Below are 21,742 nucleotides of genomic sequence, written 5' to 3' on the forward strand. Positions count from 1 at the left end.
ACAAACACAACCCCTGCTGTCTCCTCCGCGTCTTCTCACGCGAGGAGAGGCGGGTAGCCCCAATCTGCATAGGCTCCTCAGAAAATTCCTCAGAGTCTGAGGTTCCCTTGGGAAGGAAGGAAATCTCAGTCTCCCTTTCAAGCCTACGCTCTCTCAGCCGTCTATCCACCCGGATGGATAACTGCATGAGCTGATCCAAGCTATCAGGCAAGGGATATTGTACCAGTTGGTCCTTTATCTGGTTAGAAAGACCTCTTCGGTACTGGTGTCTCAGGGCAGGGTCATTCCACTGGGTATCATGGGCCAACCTCCGAAACTCCGTACAGTAAACCTCAACTGGCCTGCGCCCTTGCTTAAGGATCGAAATCTGAGCCTCGGCTGAGGCCGTCTTGTCAGGGTCATCATACAACATGCCCAGTGCCGTAAAAAAAGCATCAACACTTTTAAGCGACGGACAGTCAGGCTGCAACCCATATGCCCAGACCTGTGGGTCTCCTTGTAGCAAGGAAATCACTATGCCCACCCGCTGAATCTCCGACCCAGAAGACTGAGGCCTAAGCCGGAAGTATAGCTTGCAGCTCTCCTTGAAACAAAAGAACTGCGAGCGATCTCCAGAAAAACGATCCGGGAGATTTACTTTCGGCTCCTTAACCCCTGCAGGTGCTGCTGCTGCGGGAGCTCCGCCAGCAGCCTGGGAGGTGTGCATTTTAATGGACAAATCATTAAATTGTCGAGTCAGGACCTGCACCTGATCGACCACCTGTTGCAACGAATTTTGAGGGGTATGCTCCATATTCCCACAAAATTTCAACAGGAGTATTAGGCTGCTGAATATGTTATGCACACCAGTGCCAGCAGGAAAGTACTGGTGTCAGAACTGTTATGCACTCCAGTGTCTGCAGGAATGTACTGGTGTTTGAACTGTTATGCAAAACAGATGGACTCACAGACAAACTGGGGGATATGACATAACGTACACAGAAGGTGATAGGGTAACAAAATACACACAAAGTGAACAGAGAAGCCCAGAGGCTAAGGAACTGGGTATCTCCCTTGTATTAGAACTGCTAAGATGGAAAAAGCAAGATGTTGTGTTTTAATACGTAGAGTACCCGAAATGCTGTTGCTAAGGGCAACAGCAAAACCCTAAAGGGTTACCAACGGGTGTGGCAGTAAACTCCTTGGTCAGAGATGGAATGATAGACACAAGGAGAATCTCCACAATCCAAATTCTCACTTGCAGTGCACAGGTTTTAGCTTACTGCCACTAAACTGACCCCTGACACCTAGCACAGTGAGACAGGATTAGACAGGCAAGTCTTAGAATACAGCCGCAAACTTGCTAAGTTCACAGAGTAGTAACAGAACCCCAGCAAGCTAAACGACTGACTCCAGTCTTACTGCTAGGTCTGGATTGGCAGAGTGTAATACCAAATTCCCAGGCCTATTTGCAGTAAGCAACAAACAAATACAAAGCTACACAGTACTGGCTAACGTTCATGAACTGACTAACCAACAAAGATTCAGCAGCATCTGCTTACCCTGAAAAGAGGCCTTATAAAGCAGGTGCTGTCCACGCCCCACTCAGACCTCACAGACTGTGAGCACAAAAACCAGCACCGGATCCCCTGCCGTGCACAGAGCCTATAACCACTGCACAGCAAAAGACCCGAACCGGAGTATCAGCTGCGCTCAGGTTACTCCACTAGCACTTGTCTCCCGGTTGCCATGACGACGTGGCAGCACAGGGCAGGAGACCCTAACAAGGCCCTTGCACAAACTGGCTTTAATCTACCTAAGTTGCCCTCCCACAAGTGTGTACTCCGAAAGAGTGTTTAGTGCCGCCGCTCACCTTGTCAGCAATCGGCGTACGAGGTTACATCCAGAAAATGTGGAGAAGATGATGTTCATTAAAATGAATTATAATCAATTCCTCCGTGGAGACATTCACCAGCAGCAATTGCCTCCACAAAGTACACAGGGTGCTGAGATGGTGGATTCCAGTGGGGACGAATTGATAATCTGTGAGGAGGGGGATGTACACGGTGATATATCGGAGGATGATGATGAGGTGGACATCTTGCCTCTGTAGAGCCAGTTTGTGCAAGGAGAGATTAATTGCTTCTTTTTTGGGGGGGGTCCAAACCAACCCGTCATATCAGTCACAGTCGTGTGGCAGACCCTGTCACTGAAATGATGGGTTGGTTAAAGTGTGCATGTCCTGTTTATACAACATAAGGGTGGGTGGGAGGGCCCAAGGACAATTCCATCTTGCACCTCTTTTTTCTTTTCTTTTTCTTTGCGTCATGTGCTGTTTGGGGAGGGTTTTTTGGAAGGGCCATCCTGCGTGACACTGCAGTGCCACTCCTAGATGGGCCCGGTGTTTGTGTCGGCCACTAGGGTCGCTTATCTTACTCACACAGTCAGCTACCTCATTGCGCCTCTTTTTTTCTTTGCGTCATGTGCTGTTTGGGGAGGGTTTTTTGGAAGGGACATCCTGCGTGACACTGCAGTGCCACTCCTAGATGGGCCCGGTGTTTGTGTCGGCCACTAGGGTCGCTTATCTTACTCACACAGTCAGCTACCTCATTGTGCCTCTTTTTTTCTTTGCGTCATGTGCTGTTTGGGGAGGGTTTTTTGGAAGGGACATCCTGCGTGACACTGCAGTGCCACTCCTAGATGGGCCCGGTGTTTGTGTCAGCCACTAGGGTCGCTTATCTTACTCACACAGCGACCTCTGTGCAAATTTTAGGACTAAAAATAATATTGTGAGGTGTGAGGTATTCAGAATAGACTTAAAATGAGTGTAAATTATGGTTTTTGAGGTTAATAATACTTTGGGATCAAAATGACCCCCAAATTCTATGATTTAAGCTGTTTTTTAGGGTTTTTTGAAAAAAAACACCCGAATCCAAAACACACCCGAATCCGACAAAAAAAATTCGGTGAGGTTTTGCCAAAACGCGGTCGAACCCAAAACACGTCCGCGGAACCGAACCCAAAACCAAAACACAAAACCCGAAAAATTGCAGGCGCTCATCTCTACTGCCACACCCGTTGGTAACCCTTTAGGGTTTTTCTGTTGCCCTTAGCAACAGCATTTCGGGTTCTCTACGTATTAAATCACAACATCTCGCTTCTTTCCATCTGAGCATTCCTAATACTAGGGAGACACCCAGTTTCTTAGCCTTTGGGTTTCTCTGTTAACTTTGTGTTTATTTTGTTACCCTATCACCTTCTGTGTATGTAATGTCATATTCCCCAGTCTGTCTGTGAGTTCATTTGTTTTGCATCCCTCTCCGTTCAGACACCAGTACATTCCTGCTGGCACTGGTGTGCATAACAGTTGGGTCTCATTTTTTCAACTTCTACAACATTTATGGGGAAGTCACCCAGTCAAGGAGTGTAGGGGTAGACCTGGTAATGAGTCTACTGGGAGATAAGATCGTTCCTACCCTAGATAAGGCCTTTTACCCAGTAAGTTTGGTAACACCAATTACAGTTTGCTTGGGAATTGCCTAAGCTTGTTTGAACAAGGATGATGCTGAGGTACATTTAGAATATGCAGCCCTTTCCCATTTGCTGGTTTGCAGGATATATGCATTTCTCCTTTTGGGGTGGTTTCCAAAATGACCCCATGAAAGAACATGCTTATTCAGCTTTTGTCTTATCAGCAAGGTGGTTCTGTGAATTCTGCAAGTCCTGCATCGACTTGGAGTTGCTTGATGATGCCCTTGGACCGATTCATAGTTTTGGCACAAGTGCATTGTTAGAAAAGCTTGATACTGACTCATCCTTTAAACTGCTTCTAATGCATCCAGGGGCCATGCAGTATATGGGCTTTAAGTTGAATGGGCAGTTTTATGTCAATCTGCCAATTCTGGCTACACTATGCTGTGACTGTGAGTAATACCAGGTCTGCATAATTATATTCAGCTGATAATTTGGACTGCTTGCTGGTGCTTTCAACTATTCCAATTTGTTCTATAACTTGACTGTTATATTTGAAAGTCTATACTTGATTCAAATATGTACTATAGAACAAGAACAGAGGTTGTCTTGGTACTTTTTTCAGTATTACTCAATTTTAATATGAAGAGGCCCAACCTACTACCACAGCATATACAATCCAAATAACAGAAAAATGGTAATTGCATGGTGCACTTGTCAAGTTAAAATCTATAATAGTCATTAATAATTATGTTTTATATTTTAACTTGACTAGTGCACTGTCACAAACAGAAGCCAAGCTCCCCAGTGCAGCTCCCAGCACTTGCCTGTCTGCATGCTGAGTGGTCTCTCCCACGGCAGCTTGGGGTCTCATAGGCAGTGTCCTCCTGGGGTCCATCCTATGCATTTCCACTGCCTGAAGGGTCTGGGTGCAGAGATGAGAGCTGACATTCCATGTGGCAGGAGTTCCACCAGCTCTAGAGTATGTTGCCTCCAAGCACTTGACCCAGTTTCCTTCAATGCCACTACAGACTCCCAGCCTTCGGGGCCTTCAGATTGCCAGCGCAACATCTATCACAGTCCAGTCCATGACCAGACTTCCTGTGCTCTTCAGAGTGTACACCCTGAGTTCTTTCTGTAAAGCATGATCATGCATTCTGTATTGTTCCTGATCAGCCGCAGTCCAGTTCAATCACAGTCCAGTGCCAGTTTAGTTGAGTCGCAGTCCAGTGCCAGCCTGGTTCAGTCATAGTGAAGTGCCAGTCTGGTTTAGTTACAGTTCAGAGTCAATCCGGTTCAGCCCAAATCCAGTCTCAAGCCCTGTACTAACCCAGGGCAGAGCTCCAGAAGAGGCATGGTTTTTCATCGTACCATAGTCAGAGGATCTCAGTGCTACAGATCGAGAACATTTGTCCATTACTCTAGGACCCACTGAACCTATCTTGTTATTCTCCGTGAGAACTCTTAATTCTGTTTGCTCTCCAATGTGGAGGAACGTCATTAGACCAGCAAGCTTTCAACCATCAGAATCCTTTTCACCAGCCACCTCTGAATCAAGCCGAGTTCACAGACAATAACTAGTGTGACATGAACCTTGCAATTACCCTTTTTCTGTTCTTTGGATTTTACAAACTAGTTCTACTAATAACTAAAAGTGGATATCCTTAAGGATCAATTCACCTGGGTAAGTCCCAATCTCTGGTAAGAAACATCTTTTTGGATTAATCAGGAACTGAAAATGGTGGATTAATCCTATTGAATCCATTTATATATTTTTAATTTTAGAACTAAACTAAACAAAGTTGTTTCTTTATATGTATGTGAATGTTTTAAAAGGTGTTCATTTATTCTAGATGTAGAGATGGGCAGTTCCGATTCCTTGGAACCTGAGCTTCTCCGAGCACTGGAGTTCTGAATCCACCCGAGCCGCAGCTCAAGTGTTCCCACCAGACTCGGATCCCACATCAAGGCAGAATGTCATCCTTTCCAGCGTCAGATTCTCATGGTACTTGGAATCCATATAAGGCGTCATGGCTGGGACTCAACACATGCTGCTGTTTGCTTCATTATACTCTGCTGTTTTGGCTGTGTTTTGTCCAGACTCCAGACTTCACTAAGTGGATGTGCAGTATAGTTACAGTGTAAAGTATATAGGGGCAAGCTGTATGCTGCACTATACTCTGCTATTTTGGCTGTGCTGTGTCCATCCAGAGACTCCAGACTTCATAAGTGGCTGTTCAGTATAGTGGCAGTGTATATAGGATCATGCTGCGCTGTACTCTGCTGTTTTGGCTTTGCTGTGTCCAGAGACTCCAGATTCAATAGTGGCTGTGCTCTGTATAGTGACTGTGTATAGGAGCAGGCTGCTGTATGCTGTGCTGTACTCTGCTTTAAATTGTACTATTTGGTGCGCTTACCCTAGTGTGTTTTGTTCACAGGCATCTATAAACCCTGTGATACACACAATTTGTACTAAGCTGCAAGTTACAAAAAACATGGGGGGGGGGGAATTGTTGTTTGTACTGTTTTGTGCGCTTTACCCTAGTATGCTTTGTTCACGTGCATATATGAGCCCTGTAACTCCATGTAGTTTGAACTGAGCTGCAAGTTAAAAAAAGACAAAAAAATAGGTCTATTGTTTGCACTGTTCTGTGCATTGTACCCCAGTACACTGTGGCAATGTTTTATAGATGTGCTATAAATTGCTGTGTGATTGTGCCTCTGCTCTGTGCTTAGTAACCAGCCAGCTTGCTGCAGGCTTTGGGGGTAATTCTGAGTTGATCGCAGCAGCAAGTTTGTTAGAAAATGGGCAAAACCATGTGCACTGCAGGGGAGGCCGATATACCATGTGCAGAGAGAGTTAGATTGGGTGGGTTATTTGTTTCTGTGCAGGGCAAATACCGTCTGCTTTATTTTTACACTGCAATTTAGATTGCAGATTGAACACACCCCACCCAAATCTAACTCTCTCTGCACATGTTATATCTGCCCCCCCTGCAGTGCACATGGTTTTGCCCAACTGCTAACAAAATTCCTGCTGCGATCAACTCAGAATTACCCCCCATTTGTACTGCAGGTGGAGCAGATGCAACATGTGCAGAGAGAGTTAGATTTGGGTGGGTCATTTTGTTTCTGTGCAGGGTAAATACTGGCTGTTTTATTTTTACACTGCAATTTAGATTTCAGTTTGAACACACCCCACCCAAATCTAACTCTCTCTGCACATGTTATATCTGCCCCCCCTGCAGCGCACATTGGGGGTAATTCCAAGTTGATTGCAGCAGGAAATTTTTTAGCAGTTGGGCAAAACCATGTGAGTTCAATCTGCAATCTAAATTGCAGTGTAAAAATCAAGCAGCCAGTATTTACCCTGCACAGAAACAAAATAACCCACCCAAATCTAACTCTCTCTGCAAATGTTATATCTGCCCCCCCCCCCCCCTGCAGTGCACATGGTTTTGCCCAACTGCTAAAAAATTTCCTGCTGCGATCAACTTGGAATTACCCCCATGGTTTTGCCCAACTGCTAACAAATTTGCTGCTGCGATCAACTCAGAATTAGGCCCTTTGGCCAATATTGGTGAAAACAATATAGTGAGCTGTGAGGTTGTCAAAATTGACTGGAAGTTAATATTATTGAGGTTAATAATACTCTAGGAACAAAAAAAGACCCAAATTATGTGATTTTAGCTTTTCTTTAAAATGTTTGAAAAAAAAAAACCTTGCAAATCCAAATCCAAAACCAGTCATGGTGGTTTGGAAATTCCAAATCCAAAGCAGGATGAAAAATCAGAGCCAAATCCAAATCCAGCAAAAATGTCCCTGTGCATCTAGTTAGTTGTTTATCAGATAAATGAATAAATTGGTTTTTAGTAATATATAATGTGTTCCTATAAGTGATTTATTAATCATATCTGATTCTTTTTATATCAATAAATGTCTGCCCATGGGCTGTGCAGTCTCCTGTACTTATTTTGTGAAATCCGGTTCATTCGTACATTGGGTGCATACATACAAGCTGCACTGCACATGTAAGCATTGCTCACTATATGTATGATTTTCATTTTTAGGCCCAGGAGGAATTGATGTCAGTGCAGATATCTTTCTCATACGTCCTAGAGGATGCTGGGGACACCAATAGAACCATGGGGTATAGGGGGTCATTCCGAGTTGTTCGCTCGTTGCCGATTTTCGCAACGGAGCGATTAAGGCAAAAATGCGCATGCGCATGGTACGCAGTGCGCATGCGCTAAGTAATTTAGCACAAAACTTAGTAGATTTACTCACGTCCGAACAAAGAATTTTCATCGTTGAAGTGATCGGAGTGTGATTGACAGGAAGTGGGTGTTTCTGGGCGGAAACTGACCGTTTTCTGGGAGTGTGCGGAAAAACACAGGTGTGCCAGGATAAAACGCAGGGGTGGCTGGAGAAACGGGGGAGTGGCTTGCTGAACGCAGGGCGTGTTTGTGACGTCAAACCAGGAACGAAACGGACAGAGCTGATCGCAGTGTAGGAGTAGGTCTGGAGCTACTCAGAAACTGCTAAGAATTTTCTATTCGCAATTCTACTAATCTTTCGTTTGCAATTCTGCTAAGCGAAGATACACTCCCATAGGGCGGCGGCCTAGCGTGTGCAATGCTGCTAAAATCAGCTAGCGAGCGAACAACTCGGAATGACCCCCATAGACAGGATCCGCAGGAGACATGGGCACTTTAAGACTTTCAAAAGGGGTGTGCACTGGCTCCTCCCTCTATGCCCCTCCTCCAGACTCCAGTTTTAGAGTTGTGCCCAGTGAGACTGGACGCACTACAGGGGAGCTCTACTGAGTTTCTCTGAAAAAAGACTTATTGTTAGGTTTTTTATGTTCAGGGAGACTGCTGGCAACAGTCTCCCCGCTTCGTGGAACTTAGGGGTGAGAGGTATGACCAACTTCCAGTGAGTTAATGGCTCTGCTTCTGGCTAAAGGACACCATTAGCTTCTGGGTGCTGATCGCTGGGTACGCCTAGATGCTCACTCCCGCAGCGGGCTGTCACCCCCTTACAGAGCCAGAAGTCAGAAGACAGGTGAGTAGAAGAAGATAAGAAGACTTCAGTGATGGCATTCTCTGAGGTACCGTGCAGCGAACGGACGCTGCGCGCCAGGCTCCCACACACACACAAAGCACTATTGGGTGCAGGGCGCGGGGGGGGGGGGGGGTAGGCGCCCTGGGCAGCTAAAAATCGTCAGCATAAACTGGCAAGAAGGGACATTAGTGCAAGGGCACTGTCCCATACCCCCGCCAGTATAATCAGTTATTAAAAGAAGCTGGACGGAAGCGCTCCATTAAGGGGGCGGAGCTTCATCCCCACAGCTCACTTGGCGCCATTTCCTCTCCGCTGGCTGCAGAGACGCTGGTCCTTCCTCAACACTACTGACAAGTATCAGGGTGCAAAACGGGGGGGGGGGGGGGGGGGGCAGGCTATTTAGTGCAATATACTTCAATATAAAAAGCGCTACAGGTCTGGGGCATTTATTAGGCGCCTCAGAACCGCTGATTGAGCACTGGGGTGTGAGCTGGCAAATTCCCTCTGTGTCTCTCTGGAAGGCTTTCCTGTGGGTCTGTCCCCTATAAGCCCAGTGTGTCTGTTGGTGTTTCTGACTTGTGTGTCGGCATGTCTGAGGCTGAGTGCTCTTCACAGGAGGAGACTGTATTAGAGAAACAAAAGGCGATGGGGGTGACCATGTCGGCACCGCCGACTCCATATTGGGTAAATGTGTTTTGAATGCTTTGAATGCTAATGTAGCTCGTATTAGTAAGGGATTGGACAAGTATGAGTCTCAGACCCAGGCATGGAAGAAATCTGTGGAGGATATGTTTTTACAAGTCCAGGTCACAGAAACGTACGTTTGCCCAGTTGGCAGACACGGATACCGACACGGACATTGATTCCAGTGTCGATTATAGCGATTCCAGATTCAGTGGCGCACCCAGGGGGGGATCCGAGCACCCAGAAACCCCCCTCCACTAAATTTTTTTTTAATTTTTATATATGTGTAGATATGTATTATATATATAGATAGATAGATAGATAGATGGATAGATAGATAGATAGATAGATAGATAGATAGATAGATAGATAGATAGATAGATAGATAGACAGATACCCTTGTAGTAGCCGGCACTCGGAAGGCCTCCGTGGGCTTTCTGGCTCAGGTGCCATCCTATGAGGTTTCCACCTCCATCACTATCCCATGTAAAGAAGGCGACACTCAGAGACTTGAAGGTGCAAAAGAATATTTAGTAAACAAGCTGCAGAGTTACATCAACGTTTCGGGGCACGCAGCCCCTTCATCATCCTGATGAAGGGGCTGCGCGCCCCGAAACGTTGATGTAACTCTGCAGCTTATTTACTAAATATTCTTTTGCACCTTCAAGTCTCTGAGTGCCGCCTTCTTTACATGGGATATATATATATATATATATATACACAGACACACTAGTTTTACGGAGCCAGCATATACTGGGTCACCTCAGTCCCCACCCCCGTGATTGGCTCCACCCAGTTCTGGACCCCCCCATGCAAATCCTGCGTTTGCCACTGAGATTAGATCCGAAATTGGCAAAGAGCATTCAGTACATGATTGTGGCAGTTAAAGAGGTATTACATATCACTGAGGACCCTGCTATTCCTGATACAGGTTGAGTATCCCATATCCAAATATTCTGAAATACGGAATATTCCAAAATACGGAATAGTGGTAGATCTATAAAAACAGACACTATCTGCGCAAATCCCCTTAGTATAAATGCATGTTGATTTCGAAAAGAAAATAGAGAAAAGAGTGGGATATAGTTGGAATGGGATGTAGCTGGAAAGATTTTGGAAATGGTGCAAGCCAACAGGTAGACTAGTACCCTTACTAGTATGAACTGAATCAGAAATAGAAAAATACCTTGGCGCACCAGGGGTTAAAGAAAAGAGTGCCAGAAGGGAATGGTCAGACTAATTTGAATTAGAATTTATTTATGCATTAAAACACATTTGACATATTTATAAAATCATATAAAAGTTAACACAAGTTATCTTTGCATAACCTATTAAGTACAACAATAAAATGATTATGGCAACTTGATGTCTTTCGCCAATAATTGTATCAATGTGCCAATACTTATAGTTATAATTTCATATTCGTCCCAAAAAGCATAGGGCACAGGAAAAATAAAAGGTCCCGAAATCTGTTTATCCCACACGGGTGACACTAAATGTCTTTTAGAAAAGCAGTCTTTAAATGATAGGGACTTCCCTATAAAGGCATACAGCCGTGTGTGACCTTGTCCCAGCAGCTCAATTGAATAGCTGATGGACTTTTTGGGATGGTCACTGAACTTAAATGTCTAGGTGGCTCCCAGCCCTCCTCTTTCCTACACACCTCAAGTGTGTGAGCTGGTGCTCGTAAGATGACAGTACCTGTGGATGAGCAATGTCCAGAGTCCTCCGTGCCTTCCTCTCCCGGGTCCGAATCTCGTGGACCTCCGGTGAAGCCGGGCAGCCGATTCCCAGAGCTACGATACGGCTTGTACCGTCTGGCCCGCAAGCGTGGAACGGAGGCCAGTCGCTTCCGGTTTCGCGGCTTCCGACTTCCGGGATAGCGAGTCGTCAACGGGTCAGTTGAAGTTAGAATTGAACTCCTATTCCTTCGTTCAGCATGCAGTGATCCAACGCGTTTCTCCCATACAGGGCTTCGAAGCCCTGTATGGGAGAAACGCGTTGGATCACTGCATGCTGAACGAAGGAATAGGAGTTCAATTCTAACTTCAACTGACCCGTTGACGACTCGCTATCCCGGAAGTCGGAAGCCGCGAAACCGGAAGCGACTGGCCTGCGTTCCACGCTTGCGGGCCAGACGGTACAAGCCGTATCGTAGCTCTGGGAATCGGCTGCCCGGCTTCACCGGAGGTCCACGAGATTCGGACCCGGGAGAGGAAGGCACGGAGGACTCTGGACATTGCTCATCCACAGGTACTGTCATCTTACGAGCACCAGCTCACACACTTGAGGTGTGTAGGAAAGAGGAGGGCTGGGAGCCACCTAGACATTTAAGTTCAGTGACCATCCCAAAAAGTCCATCAGCTATTCAATTGAGCTGCTGGGACAAGGTCACACACGGCTGTATGCCTTTATAGGGAAGTCCCTATCATTTAAAGACTGCTTTTCTAAAAGACATTTAGTGTCACCCGTGTGGGATAAACAGATTTCGGGACCTTTTATTTTTCCTGTGCCCTATGCTTTTTGGGACGAATATGAAATTATAACTATAAGTATTGGCACATTGATACAATTATTGGCGAAAGACATCAAGTTGCCATAATCATTTTATTGTTGTACTTAATAGGTTATGCAAAGATAACTTGTGTTAACTTTTATATGATTTTATAAATATGTCAAATGTGTTTTAATGCATAAATAAATTCTAATTCAAATTAGTCTGACCATTCCCTTCTGGCACTCTTTTCTTTAACCCCTGGTGCGCCAAGGTATTTTTCTATTTTTCAAAATCCGGAATATTCCGAAATACAGACTTTTTTGAGTAAGAGTGAGATAGTGAAACCTTTGTTTTTTGATAGCTCAATGTACACAAACTTTGTATAATACACAAAGTTATTAAAAATATTGTATTAAATGACCTTCAGGCTGTGTGTATAAGGTGTAAATGAAACATAAATGAATTGTGTGAATGTAGACACACTTTGTTTAATGCACAAAGTTATAAAAAATATTAGCTAAAATTACCTTCAGGCTGTGTGTATAAGGTGTATATGAAAGATAAATGTATTCTGTGCTTAGACTTAGGGGGTAATTCCAAGTTGATCGCAGCAGGATTTTTGTTAGCAATTGGGCAAAACCATGTGCACTGCAGGGGAGGCAGATATAACATGTGCAGAGAGAGTTAGATTTGGGTGGGGTGTGTTCAATCTGCAATCTAATTTGCAGTGTAAAAATAAAGCAGCCAGTATTTATTTACCCTGCACAGAAATAAAATAACCCACCCAAATCTAACTCTTTCTGCACATGTTATATCTGCCTCCCCTGCAGTGCACATGGTTTTGCCCAATTGCTATCAAAAATCCTGCTGCAATCAACTTGGAATTACCCCCTTAGGTCCCATCACCATGATATCTCATTATGGTATACAATTATTCCAAAATACGGAAAAATCCGATATCCAAAATACCTCTGGTCCCAAGCATTTTGGATAAGGGATATTCAACCTGAAAAAGGGTCTGTATGTATAAGGAAAAGAAACCTGAGATAGCGTTTCCTCCCTCTCATGAATTGAACGCTCTATTTGAAAAAGTCTGGGAAAGCCCTGACAGAAGGTTTCAGATTCCCAAAAGGATTCCGATGGCTTATCCGTTTCCCTCTGGGGATAGGGAAAAGTGGGAGTCACCCCCCATTGTAGACAAGGCCCTATCGCGTTTGTCAAAAAAGGTGGCTCTTCCGTCACCTGGCACGGCAGCCCTTAAAGACCCTGCGGATCGTAAGCAGGAAAGTACGTTAAAATCCATTTATACGACCACAGGTACACTACTCAGACCGGTCATTGCATCTGCGTGGGTGAGTAGTGCTATCGAAAAGTGGGCAGATAACTTGTCATCTGATATAGACACCCTAGATAGGGATAGCATCCTCTTGATGCTGGGTTATATCAATGATGCTGCAGCTTACCTGAAGGAAACTGCGAGAGATATTGGCCTTTTGGGATCAAATGCCATGGCAGTCTCAGCTAGGCGAGTATTATGGATTCATCAATTGAATGCTGATGCTGACTCCAAGAAGAATATGGAGTCTCTACCATATAAAGGTGATGTCTTGTTTAGTGACGGCCTCGCTGATTTGGTATCTACGTCTACAACGGGTAAGTCATCTTTTTTGCCTTATGTGCCTTTACAACAAAAGAAAACACATCACTATCAGATGCAGTCCTTTCGGCCCAATAAATACAAGCAAGGACGAGGTTCTTCCATCCTTGCTACTAGAGGAAAGGGAAGGGGTAAAAGATTGCCAGCCGTGGCGGGTTCCCAGGTGCAGAAGTCCTCCCTGACTTCTGCCAAATCCAGCGCATGATGCTGGGGCTCCTCTGCGGAAGTCCGCACCGGTGGGGGCACGTCTCAAACTCTTCAGTCAGTTCTGGGTTCGTTCGGATCTGGACCCCTGGGTTTTACAAATAGTATCCCAAGGGTACAAACTGGAGTTTCAAGACGTTCCCCCTCGACGATTTTTCAAATCGGCCTTACCAGCTTCTTTTCCGGACAGGGAGGTAGTTTGCGAGGCAATACGAAAGTTGTGTCAAAATCAGGTCATCGTCAGGGTTCCCCAGTCACAACAGGGAGAAGGCTTTTATTCAAGCCTGTTTGTGGTCCCGAAGCCGGATGGCTTGGTCAGACCAATACTAAACCTGAAATCCCTCAACTAAAGAAATTCAAATTGAAGATGGAGATCCCCTTCCTCGCAGTGATCTCCAGTCTGGAGGAAGGGGATTTTATGGTGTTGGTGGACATAAAGGATGCCTACTTGCATGTTCTCATTTATCCTCTGCATCAGGCTTACCTGAGATTTGCAATTTAGGATTGTCATTACCAATTTCAGACGTTGCCGTTTAGGCTGTCCACGGCTCCGAGGATTTTAACCAAAGTAATGGCAGACATGAGGGTTCTTCTTCGCAAGCAAGGAATCACAATTATCCCATACTTGGACGATCTCCTGATAAAGACGAGATCCAGGGATCAGTTGGTGAAAAACGTTGCACTATCCCTGACAGTTCTTCAACAACATGGTTGGCTCCTAAACTTGCCGAAATCACAGTTGATTTCGGTGACGAGGTTGTCATTTTTAGGAATGATACTAGACATGGAACTACAGAGAGTTTTTCTTCCAGTGGAAAAGGCTCTGGAAATCCAGAGAATGGTCAAACAAATTCTGAAACCAGCAAGAGTATCAATCCATCAATGCACTCGGTTGCTGGGGAAGACGGTTGCGGCCTACGAGGCCATTCAGTTTGGCAGATTCCATGCCAGAGTGTTTCAGTGGGACCTGTTGGACAAGTGGTCCGGATCCCACCTGCACATGCACCGAAGGATAATCCTGTCTTCCAGGACCAGAATCTTACTCCTGTGGTGGCTGCACAGCTCTCACCTCCTAGATGGGCGCAGGTTCGGGTTCCAGGACTGGATCCTAGTAACCACGGATGCAAGTCTCCGAGGCTGGGGAGCAGTCACACAGGGGGAAAACTTCCAAGGAAGATGGTCAAACCAGGAAACTTGTCTCCACATAAATGTTCTGGAGTTAAGGGCCATTTACAACGGCCTTCTACAAGCGGAATATCTTCTTCGCAGTCTGCCCGTACTGATACAGTCAGACAATATAACAGCAGTAGTGTACATAAACCGCCAGGGCGGAACAAAAAGCAGAACGGCAATGGCAAAAGCCACAAAGGTTCTCCGCTGGGCGGAAAAGCATACAAGCGCTCTGTCAGCAATCTTCATTCCAGGAGTGGACAACTGGGAAGCAGACTTCCTCAGCAGACACGATCTCCATCCTGGAGAGTGGAGCCTCCATCAAGAAGTCTTCACAGAAGTGACAAGTCAATGGGGAATTCCTCAAATAGACATGATAGCGTCTCGCCTCAACAAGAAACTTCAGAGATATTGTTCCAGGTCAAGGGACCCTCAAGCAATAGCAGTAGATACACTGGTGACACCATGGGTGTTTCCGTCGGTGTATACATTCCCTCCACTTCCTCTCATTCCAAAAGTTCTAAAGATCATAAGAAGAACAAAGGTTCAAGCGATCTTCATTGCCCCAGACTGGCCAAGGAGGGCTTGGTATCCAGATCTTCAGGAATTACTCATAGGGGATCCCTGGCCTCTTCCGCTACGCGAGGACCTGTTACAGCAGGGGCCGTGCGTATACCAAGACTTACCACGGTTGCGTTTGACGGCATGGCGGTTGAACGCCAAATCCTAGCACGAAAGGGTATTCCCAGTGAAGTCATTCCCACACTTCTTCAGGCTAGGAAGGGGGTTACGTTGAAGCATGACCACCGTATTTGGAGAAAATATGTGTCTTGGTGCGAATTCAAGAAGGCTCCTGCCGAAGAGTTTCAGCTAGGACGTTTCCTCCATTTTCTACAAGCAGGTGTGGATGCGGGCCTTAAGTTGGGCTCAATCAAGGTACAGATTTCAGCCTTATCGGTTTTCTTTCAAAAACAATTGGCCTCCCTTCCAGAATTCAGACGTTCATGAAAGGTGTGTTGCACATCCAGAGTTTCAGCTAGGACGTTTCCTCCATTTTCTACAAGCAGGTGTGGATGCGGGCCTAAAGTTGGGCTCAATCAAGGTACAGATTTCAACCTTATCGGTTTTCTTTCAAAAACAATTGGCCTTCCTTCCAGAATTCAGACGTTCGTGAAAGGTGTGTTGCACATCCAACCCCCATTTGTGCCTCCAGTGGCACCGTGGGATCTTAACGTGGTGTTGCAGTCCCTTCAATCACATTGGTTTGAACCTTTACCAAAGGTGGAGTTGAAGTTCCTCACTTGGAAAGTGGCCATCCTGTTGGCGTTGGCATCTGCAAAGCGGGTGTCTGAATTAGCAACCTTATCTCACAAGAGTCCTTATTTAATCTTTCATGAAAATAGAGCAGAGTTGAGGACTCGTCAGCATTTTCTGCCGAAAGTGGTTTCATCTTTCCACATGAACCAACCTATTGTGGTGCCAGTGGCTACTGACGCTTTCGTTGAGTCAAAGTCTTTGGATGTGGTCAGAGCTCTGAAAATCTATGTCGCCAGAACGGCGCAGATTAGGAAAACCGAGGCTCTGTTTGTCCTGTATGCTCCTAACAAGATTGGGTGTCCTGCTTCCAAACAGACCATTGCACGCTGGATCTGTAACACGATTCAGCATGCTCATGCCACGGCCGGATTACCGTTGTCGAAATCAGTAAAGGCCCATTCTACTAGAAAGTAGAGATGAGCGCCGGAAATTTTTCGGGTTTTGTGTTTTGGTTTTGGGTTCGGTTCCGCGGCCGTGTTTTGGGTTCGACCGCGTTTTGGCAAAACCTCACCGAATTTTTTTTGTCGGATTCGGGTGTGTTTTGGATTCGGGTGTTTTTTTCAAAAAACCCTAAAAAACAGCTTAAATCATAGAATTTGGGGGTCATTTTGATCCCAAAGTATTATTAACCTCAAAAACCATAATTTACACTCATTTTCAGTCTATTCTGAATACCTCACACCTCACAATATTATTTTTAGTCCTAAAATTTGCACCGAGGTCGCTGTGTGAGTAAGATAAGCGACCCTAGTGGCCGACACAAACACCGGGCCCATCTAGGAGTGGCACTGCAGTGTCACGCAGGATGTCCCTTCCAAAAAACCCTCCCCAAACAGCACATGACGCAAAGAAAAAAAGAGGCGCAATGAGGTAGCTGACTGTGTGAGTAAGATAAGCGACCCTAGTGGCCGACACAAACACCGGGCCCATCTAGGAGTGGCACTGCAGTGTCACGCAGGATGGCCCTTCCAAAAAACCCTCCCCAAACAGCACATGACGCAAAGAAAAAAAGAGGCGCAATGAGGTAGCTGACTGTGTGAGTAAGATAAGCGACCCTAGTGGCCGACACAAACACCGGGCCCATCTAGGAGTGGCACTGCAGTGTCACGCAGGATGGCCCTTCCAAAAAACCCTCCCCAAACAGCACATGACGCAAAGAAAAAAAGAGGCGCAATGAGGTAGCTGACTGTGTGAGTAAGATAAGCGACCCTAGTGGCCGACACAAACACCGGGCCCATCTAGGAGTGGCACTGCAGTGTCACGCAGGATGTCCCTTCCAAAAAACCCTCCCCAAACAGCACATGACGCAAAGAAAAAAAGAGGCGCAATGAGGTAGCTGACTGTGTGAGTAAGATAAGCGACCCTAGTGGCCGACACAAACACCGGGCCCATCTAGGAGTGGCACTGCAGTGTCACGCAGGATGTCCCTTCCAAAAAACCCTCCCCAAACAGCACATGACGCAAAGGAAAAAAGAGGCGCAATGAGGTAGCTGACTGTGTGAGTAAGATAAGCGACCCTAGTGGCTGACACAAACACCGGGCCCATCTAGGAGTGGCACTGCAGTGTCACGCAGGATGGCCCTTCCAAAAAACCCTCCCCAAACAGCACATGACGCAAAGAAAAAAAGAGGCGCAATGAGGTAGCTGACTGTGTGAGTAAGATAAGCGACCCTAGTGGCCGACACAAACACCGGGCCCATCTAGGAGTGGCACTGCAGTGTCACGCAGGATGGCCCTTCCAAAAAACCCTCCCCAAACAGCACATGACGCAAAGAAAAAAAGAGGCGCAATGAGGTAGCTGACTGTGTGAGTAAGATAAGCGACCCTAGTGGCCGACACAAACACCGGGCCCATCTAGGAGTGGCACTGCAGTGTCACGCAGGATGGCCCTTCCAAAAAACCCTCCCCAAACAGCACATGACGCAAAGAAAAAAAGAGGCGCAATGAGGTAGCTGACTGTGTGAGTAAGATAAGCGACCCTAGTGGCCGACACAAACACCGGGCCCATCTAGGAGTGGCACTGCAGTGTCACGCAGGATGTCCCTTCCAAAAAACCCTCCCCAAACAGCACATGACGCAAAGAAAAAAAGAGGCGCAATGAGGTAGCTGACTGTGTGAGTAAGATAAGCGACCCTAGTGGCCGACACAAACACCGGGCCCATCTAGGAGTGGCACTGCAGTGTCACGCAGGATGTCCCTTCCAAAAAACCCTCCCCAAACAGCACATGACGCAAAGGAAAAAAGAGGCGCAATGAGGTAGCTGACTGTGTGAGTAAGATAAGCGACCCTAGTGGCTGACACAACACCGGGCCCATCTAGGAGTGGCACTGCAGTGTCACGCAGGATGGCCCTTCCAAAAAACCCTCCCCAAACAGCACATGACGCAAAGAAAAATAAAAGAAAAAAGAGGTGCAAGATGGAATTGTCCTTGGGCCCTCCCACCCACCCTTATGTTGTATAAACAGGACATGCACACTTTAACCAACCCATCATTTCAGTGACAGGGTCTGCCACACGACTGTGACTGATATGACGGGTTGGTTTGGACCCCCCCCCAAAAAAGAAGCAATTAATCTCTCCTTGCACAAACTGGCTCTACAGAGGCAAGATGTCCACCTCATCATCATCCTCCGATATATCACCGTGTACATACCCCTCCTCACAGATTATCAATTCGTCCCCACTGGAATCCACCATCTCAGCTCCCTGTGTACTTTGTGGAGGCAATTGCTGCTGGTCAATGTCTCCGCGGAGGAATTGATTATAATTCATTTTAATGAACATCATCTTCTCCACATTTTCTGGATGTAACCTCGTATGCCGATTGCTGACAAGGTGAGCGGCGGCACTAAACACTCTTTCGGAGTACACACTTGTGGGAGGGCAACTTAGGTAGAATAAAGCCAGTTTGTGCAAGGGCCTCCAAATTGCCTCTTTTTCCTGCCAGTATAAGTACGGACTGTGTGACGTGCCTACTTGGATGCGGTCACTCATATAATCCTCCACCATTCTTTCAATGTTGAGAGAATCATATGCAGTGACAGTAGACGACATGTCCGTAATCGTTGTCAGGTCCTTCAGTCCGGACCAGATGTCAGCATCAGCAGTCGCTCCAGACTGCCCTGCATCACCGCCAGCGGGTGGGCTCGGAATTCTGAGCCTTTTCCTCGCACCCCCAGTTGCGGGAGAATGTGAAGGAGGAGATGTTGACAGGTCGCGTTCCGCTTGACTTGACAATTTTCTCACCAGCAGGTCTTTCAACCCCAGCAGACTTGTGTCTGCCGGAAAGAGAGATCCAAGGTAGGTTTTAAATCTAGGATCGAGCACGGTGGCCAAAATGTAGTGCTCTGATTTCAACAGATTGACCACCCGTGAATCCTTGTTAAGCGAATTAAGGGCTCCATCCACAAGTCCCACATGCCTAGCGGAATCGCTCCGTGTTAGCTCCTCCTTCAATGTCTCCAGCTTCTTCTGCAAAAGCCTGATGAGGGGAATGACCTGACTCAGGCTGGCAGTGTCTGAACTGACTTCACGTGTGGCAAGTTCAAAGGGCATCAGAACCTTGCACAACGTTGAAATCATTCTCCACTGCACTTGAGACAGGTGCATTCCACCTCCTATATCGTGCTCAATTGTATAGGCTTGAATGGCCTTTTGCTGCTCCTCCAACCTCTGAAGCATATAGAGGGTTGAATTCCACCTCGTTACCACTTCTTGCTTCAGATGATGGCAGGGCAGGTTCAGGCGTTTTTGGTGGTGCTCCAGTCTTCTGTACGTGGTGCCTGTACGCCGAAAGTGTCCCGCAATTCTTCTGGCCACCGACAGCATCTCTTGCACGCCCCTGTCGTTTTTTAAAAAATTCTGCACCACCAAATTCAAGGTATGTGCAAAACATGGGACGTGCTGGAATTTGCCCATATTTAATGCACACACAATATTGCTGGCGTTGTCCGATGCCACAAATCCACAGGAGAGTCCAATTGGGGTAAGCCATTCCGCGATGATCTTCCTCAGTTGCCGTAAGAGGTTTTCAGCTGTGTGCGTATTCTGGAAAGCGGTGATACAAAGCGTAGCCTGCCTAGGAAAGAGTTGGCGTTTGCGAGATGCTGCTACTGGTGCCGCCGCTGCTGTTCTTGCGGCGGGAGTCCATACATCTACCCAGTGGGCTGTCACAGTCATATAGTCCTGACCCTGCCCTGCTCCACTTGTCCACATGTCCGTGGTTAAGTGGACATTGGGTACAACTGCATTTTTTAGGACACTGGTGAGTCTTTTTCTGACGTCCGTGTACATTCTCGGTATCGCCTGCCTAGAGAAGTGGAACCTAGATGGTATTTGGTAACGGGGGCACACTGCCTCAATAAATTGTCTAGTTCCCTGTGAACTAACGGCGGATACCGGACGCACGTCTAACACCAACATAGTTGTCAAGGCCTCAGTTATCCGCTTTGCAGCAGGATGACTGCTGTGATATTTCATCTTCCTCGCAAAGGACTGTTGGACAGTCAATTGCTTACTGGAAGTAGTACAAGTGGGCTTACGACTTCCCCTCTGGGATGACCATCGACTCCCAGCAGCAACAACAGCAGCGCCAGCAGCAGTAGGCGTTACACGCAAGGATGCATCGGAGGAATCCCAGGCAGGAGAGGACTCGTCAGAATTGCCAGTGACATGGCCTGCAGGACTATTGGCATTCCTGGGGAAGGAGGAAATTGACACTGAGGGAGTTGGTGGAGTGGTTTGCGTGAGCTTGGTTACAAGTGGAAGGGATTTACTGGTCAGTGGACTGCTTCCGCTGTCGGCCAAAGTTTTTGAACTTGTCACTGACTTATTATGAATGCGCTGCAGGTGACGTATAAGGGAGGATGTTCCGAGGTGGTTAACGTCCTTACCCCTACTTATTACAGCTTGACAAAGGGAACACACGGCTTGACAAATGTTGTCCGCATTTCTGGTGAAATACTTCCACACCGAAGAGCTGATTTTTTTGGTATTTTCACCAGGCATGTCAACGGCCATATTCCTCCCACGGACAACAGGTGTCTCCCCGGGTGCCTGACTTAAACAAACCACCTCACCATCAGAATCCTCCTGGTCAATTTCCTCCCCAGCGCCAGCAACACCCATATCCTCCTCATCCTGGTGTACTTCAACACTGACATCTTCAATCTGACTATCAGGAACTGGACTGCGGGTGCTCCTTCCAGCACTTGCAGGGGGCGTGCAAATGGTGGAAGGCGCATGCTCTTCACGTCCAGTGTTGGGAAGGTCAGGCATCGCAACCGACACAATTGGACTCTCCTTGTGGATTTGGGATTTCGAAGAACGCACAGTTCTTTGCTGTGCTTTTGCCAGCTTAAGTCTTTTCTTTTTTCTAGCGAGAGGATGAGTGCCTCCATCCTCATGTGAAGCTGAACCACTAGCCATGAACATAGGCCAGGGCCTCAGCCGTTCCTTGCCACTCCGTGTGGTAAATGGCATATTGGCAAGTTTACGCTTCTCCTCCGACAATTTTATTTTAGGTTTTGGAGTCCTTTTTTTACTGATATTTGGTGTTTTGGATTTGACATGCTCTGTACTATGCCATTGGGCATCGGCCTTGGCAGACGACGTTGCTGGCATTTCATCGTCTCGGCCATGACTAGTGGCAGCAGCTTCAGCACGAGGTGGAAGTGGATCTTGATCTTTCCCTAATTTTG

The 21,742-nt window shown here is 46.7% G+C and overlaps 1 protein-coding gene across 1 annotated transcript in view; it reads left to right on the forward strand.

Annotated features, from left to right (window-relative positions):
• The window catches only part of LOC135050428 (uncharacterized), a 61,924-nt gene that overhangs the window by 14,067 nt on the left and 26,115 nt on the right, over positions 1-21,742 (forward strand). The window contains exons 3-5 of the mRNA XM_063956923.1: positions 3,675-3,902; positions 11,170-11,451; positions 13,154-13,348. Coding sequence (XP_063812993.1) covers positions 3,675-3,902; positions 11,170-11,451; positions 13,154-13,348 — 705 coding nt within the window. The remainder of the gene's footprint in view (positions 1-3,674; positions 3,903-11,169; positions 11,452-13,153; positions 13,349-21,742) is intronic.

The sequence above is a fragment of the Pseudophryne corroboree genome, chromosome 2, assembly GCF_028390025.1.
Source record: "Pseudophryne corroboree isolate aPseCor3 chromosome 2, aPseCor3.hap2, whole genome shotgun sequence".
In the NCBI taxonomy this organism is placed as follows: Eukaryota; Metazoa; Chordata; class Amphibia; order Anura; family Myobatrachidae; genus Pseudophryne; species Pseudophryne corroboree.